This window comes from Entelurus aequoreus, linkage group LG02 (assembly GCF_033978785.1).
Source record: "Entelurus aequoreus isolate RoL-2023_Sb linkage group LG02, RoL_Eaeq_v1.1, whole genome shotgun sequence".
NCBI lineage: Eukaryota > Metazoa > Chordata > Actinopteri > Syngnathiformes > Syngnathidae > Entelurus > Entelurus aequoreus.
The window spans coordinates 89,388,507-89,393,506 of record NC_084732.1 but is presented as its reverse complement, the minus strand read 5'-3'; the positions used below and the strand labels follow the sequence as shown (position 1 = coordinate 89,393,506).

General features: G+C 36.2%; 1 protein-coding gene across 1 annotated transcript in view; it reads left to right on the top strand.

Moving 5' to 3' along the window:
* The window catches only part of LOC133642476 (angiotensin-converting enzyme 2-like), a 37,149-nt gene that overhangs the window by 1,272 nt on the left and 30,877 nt on the right, over positions 1-5,000 (top strand). The window contains exon 4 of the mRNA XM_062036682.1: positions 849-942. Coding sequence (XP_061892666.1) covers positions 849-942 — 94 coding nt within the window. The remainder of the gene's footprint in view (positions 1-848; positions 943-5,000) is intronic.

Below are 5,000 nucleotides of genomic sequence, written 5' to 3'. Positions count from 1 at the left end.
CCATGCATTCATGTTGCACACTACATTCATGTTGCACACTGCATTCATGTACAACATGTACGTGCCCATCACTACCATGCATTCATGTTGCACACTACATTCATGTACAACATGTACGTGCCCATCACTACCATGCATTCATGTTGCACACTACATTCATGTACAACATGTACGTGCCCATCACTACCATGCATTCATGTTGCACACTACATTCATGTACAACATGTACGTGCCCATCACTACCATGCATTCATGTTGCACACTGCATTCATGTACAACATGTACGTGCCCATCACTACCATGCATTCATGTTGCACACTACATTCATGTTGCACACTGCATTCATGTACAACATGTACGTGCCCATCACTACCATGCATTCATGTTGCACACTACATTCATGTACAACATGTACGTGCCCATCACTACCATGCATTCATGTTGCACACTACATTCATGTACAACATGTACGTGCCCATCACTACCATGCACTCATGTTGCACACTACATTCATGTTGCACACTACATTCATGTTGCTCACTACATTCATGTACAACATGTACGTGCCCATCACTACCATGCATTCATGTTGCACACTACATTCATGTTGCTCATGTTTGTGCAGTACATTCATGTTGCTCATGTTTGTGTAGTACATTAATGTTGCTCATGTTTGTGTAGTACATTAATGTTGCTCATGTTTGTGTAGTACATTAGTGTTGCTCATGTTTGTGTAGTACATTAATGTTGCTCATGTTTGTGTAGTACATTAGTGTTGCTCATGTTTGTGTAGTACATTAATGTTGCTCATGTTTGTGTAGTACATTAATGTTGCTCATGTTGTGCAGCTCAGCAACATCCTGAGTGAGATGAGCAACATCTACAGCACATCCAGAGTTTGTCTGAAGGAGCAACCATTCAACTGCCAGACTTTGGAACCAGGTACAACAAGTTTATTATTACAACCAGGTACAACAAGTTTATTATTACAACCAGGTACAACAAGTTTATTATTACAACCAGGTACAACAAGTTTATTATTACAACCAGGTACAACAAGTTTATTATTACAACCAGGTACAACAAGTTTATTATTACAACCAGGTACAACAAGTTTATTATTACAACCAGGTACAACAAGTTTATTATTACAACCAGGTACAACAAGTTTATTATTACAACCAGGTACAACAAGTTTATTATTACAACCAGGAACAACAAGTTTATTATTACAACCAGGTACAACAAGTTTATTATTACAACCAGGTACAACAAGTTTATTATTACAACCAGGAACAACAAGTTTATTATTACAACCAGGTACAACAAGTTTATTATTACAACCAGGTACAACAAGTTTATTATTACAACCAGGAACACCAAGTTTATTATTACAACCAGGAACAACAAGTTTATTATTACAACCAGGAACAACAAGTTTATTATTACAACCAGGAACAACAAGTTTAATATTACAACCAGGTACAACAAGTTTATTATTACAACCAGGTACAACAAGTTTATTATTACAACCAGGTACAACAAGTTTATTATTACAACCAGGAACACCAAGTTTATTATTACAACCAGGAACAACAAGTTTATTATTACAACCAGGTACAACAAGTTTATTATTACAACCAGGTACAACAAGTTTATTATTACAGCCAGGTACAACAAGTTTATTATTACAACCAGGAACAACAAGTTTATTATTACAAGCAGGAACAACACGTTTATTATTATAACCAGGTACAACAAGTTTATTATTACAACCAGGTACAACAAGTTTATTATTACAACCAGGAACAACAAGTTTATTATTACAACCAGGAACAACAAGTTTATTATTACAACAAGGTAAAACAAGTTTATTATTACAACCAGGAACAACAAGTTTATTATTACAACCAGGAACAACAAGTTTATTATTACAACCAGGAACAACAAGTTTATTATTACAACCAGGTACAACAAGTTTAATATTACAACCAGGTACAACAAGTTTATTATTACAACCAGGTACAACAAGTTTATTATTACAACCAGGTACAACAAGTTTATTATTACAACCAGGAACACCAAGTTTATTATTACAACCAGGAACAACAAGTTTATTATTACAACCAGGTACAACAAGTTTATTATTACAACCAGGTACAACAAGTTTATTATTACAGCCAGGTACAACAAGTTTATTATTACAACCAGGAACAACAAGTTTATTATTACAAGCAGGAACAACACGTTTATTATTATAACCAGGTACAACAAGTTTATTATTACAACCAGGTACAACAAGTTTATTATTACAACCAGGAACAACAAGTTTATTATTACAACCAGGAACAACAAGTTTATTATTACAACAAGGTAAAACAAGTTTATTATTACAACCAGGAACAACAAGTTTATTATTACAACCAGGAACAACAAGTTTATTATTACAACCAGGAACAACAAGTTTATTATTACAACCAGGTACAACAAGTTTAGTATTACCACCAGGAACAACAAGTTTATTATTACAACCAGGAACAACAAGTTTATTATTACAACCAGGAACAACAAGTTTATTATTACAACCAGGAACAACAAGTTTAATATTACAACCAGGAACAACAAGTTTATTATTACAACCAGGAACAACAAGTTTAATATTACAACCAGGAACAACAAGTTTGTTATTACAACCAGGAACAACAAGTTTATTATTACAACCAGGAACAACAAGTTTATTATTACAACCAGGAACAACAAGTTTATTATTACAACCAGGAACAACAAGTTTATTATTACAACCGGGAACAACAAGTTTATTATTACAACCAGGAACAACAAGTTTATTATTACAACCAGGAACAACAAGTTTATTATTACAACCAGGTACAACAAGTTTATTATTACAACCAGGAACACCAAGTTTATTATTACAACCAGGAACAACAAGTTTATTATTACAACCAGGAACAACAAGTTTATTATTACAACCAGGAACAACAAGTTTATTATTACAACCAGGAACAACAAGTTTATTATTACAACCAGGAACAACAAGTTTATTATTACAAGCAGGAACACCAAGTTTATTATTAACAAATACTTTTTATTTACTTGGAAACTTTGCACTCCGTCTTTGAAGTAGAGATTATTATTATTATTATCTTTTACTTTCTTCTCAATCAATCAAGCAAAACTTACACCAGGAATGTCCCGATACACTGTCGATAATGTCGATACTGGTCCAATACTAGCAAATATGGATATATATTGGATTATAATCTTGAACGTAAAGGGTGTGATATGCAGCGTGTTTTCCTTGTGTGTGATACCATGTATGATACAAGCTGTCCTGCAGCGTAATTACTTGTGTGTGATACCATGTACGATACAAGCAGTCCTGCAGCGTGTTTTCCTTGTGTGTGATATCATGTACGATACAAGCAGTCCTGCAGCGTGTTTTCCTTGTGTGTGATATCATGTACGATACAAGCAGTCCTGCAGCGTAATTACTTGTGTGTGGTATCATGTGCGATACAAGCAGTCCTGTAGAGTGTTTATTTGTGTGTGATATCATGTACGATACAAGCAGTCCTGCAGCGCATTTACTTGTGTGTGATATCATGTGTGATACAAGCAGTCCTGCAGCGTGTTTATTTGTGTGTGATATCATGTGCGATACAAGTGGTCCTGCAGAGTGTTTACTTGTGTATGATATCATGCGCAATGCAAGCAGTTCTGCAGAGTGTTTACTTGTGTGTGATATCATGTGCGATACAAGCAGTCCTACAGTGTTTATTTGTGTGTGATATCATGTGCGATACAATAAGTCCTGCAGTGTTTACTTGTGTGTGATATCATGTGCGATACAAGCAGTCCTGCAGCATGTTTACTTGTGTATGATATCATTCGCGATACAAGCAGCCATGCAGTGTGTTTACTTGTGTGTGATATCATGTGCGATACAAGCAGAGTGTTTACTTGTGTGTGATATCATGTGTGATACAAGCAGTGTGTTTACTTGTATCTGATATCATGTGCGATACAAGCAGAGTGTTTACTTGTGCCTGATATCATGTGTGATACAAGCAGAGTGTTTACTTGTGTGTGACATCATGTGCGATACAAGCAGAGTGTTCACTTGTGCGTGATATCATGTGCTATACAAGCAGAGTGTTTACTTGTGTGTGATATCATGTGCGATACAAGCAGTGTGTTTACTTGTGTGTGATATCATGTGCGATACAAGCAGAGTGTTTACTTGTGTGTGATATCATGTGCGATACAAACAGAGTGTTTACTTGTGCCTGATATCATGTGCGATACAAGCAGGGTGTTCACTTGTGTGCGATATCATATGCAATACAAGCAGAGTGTTTACTTGTGCGTGATATCATGTGCGATACAAGCAGAGTGTTTACTTGTGCCTGATATCATGTGCGATACAAGCAGAGTGTTTACTTGTGTGTGATATCATGTGTGATACAAGCAGAGTGTTAACTTGTGTGCGATATCATGTGCGATACAAGCAGAGTGTTCACTTGTGTGTGATATCATGTTCGATACAAGCAGAGTGTTCACTTCTGTGCAATATCATGTGCGATACAAGCAGAGTGTGCACTTCTGTGCAATATCACGTAGGATACAAGCAGAGTGTTCACTTCTGTGCGATATAATGTGCGATACAAGCAGTGTGTTCACTTCTGTGCAATATCATGTGCGATACAAGCAGAGTGTGCACTTCTGTGCAATATCATGTGCGATACAAGCAGAGTGTGCACTTCTGTGCAATATCACGTGGGATACAAGCAGAGTGTTCACTTCTGTGCGATATCATGTGCGATACAAGCAGAGTGTTTACTTGTGTGACAGACAGTTAACATCTAAATGTCCTCCAAGTTCTTCTATTTGACTAAAGTCATTTACAAAAGGCAAACATGCTAGGCTATAGGCTACTAGGAGCTAGCAGCTACACAACAGCTAAGCACACAATAGCACAC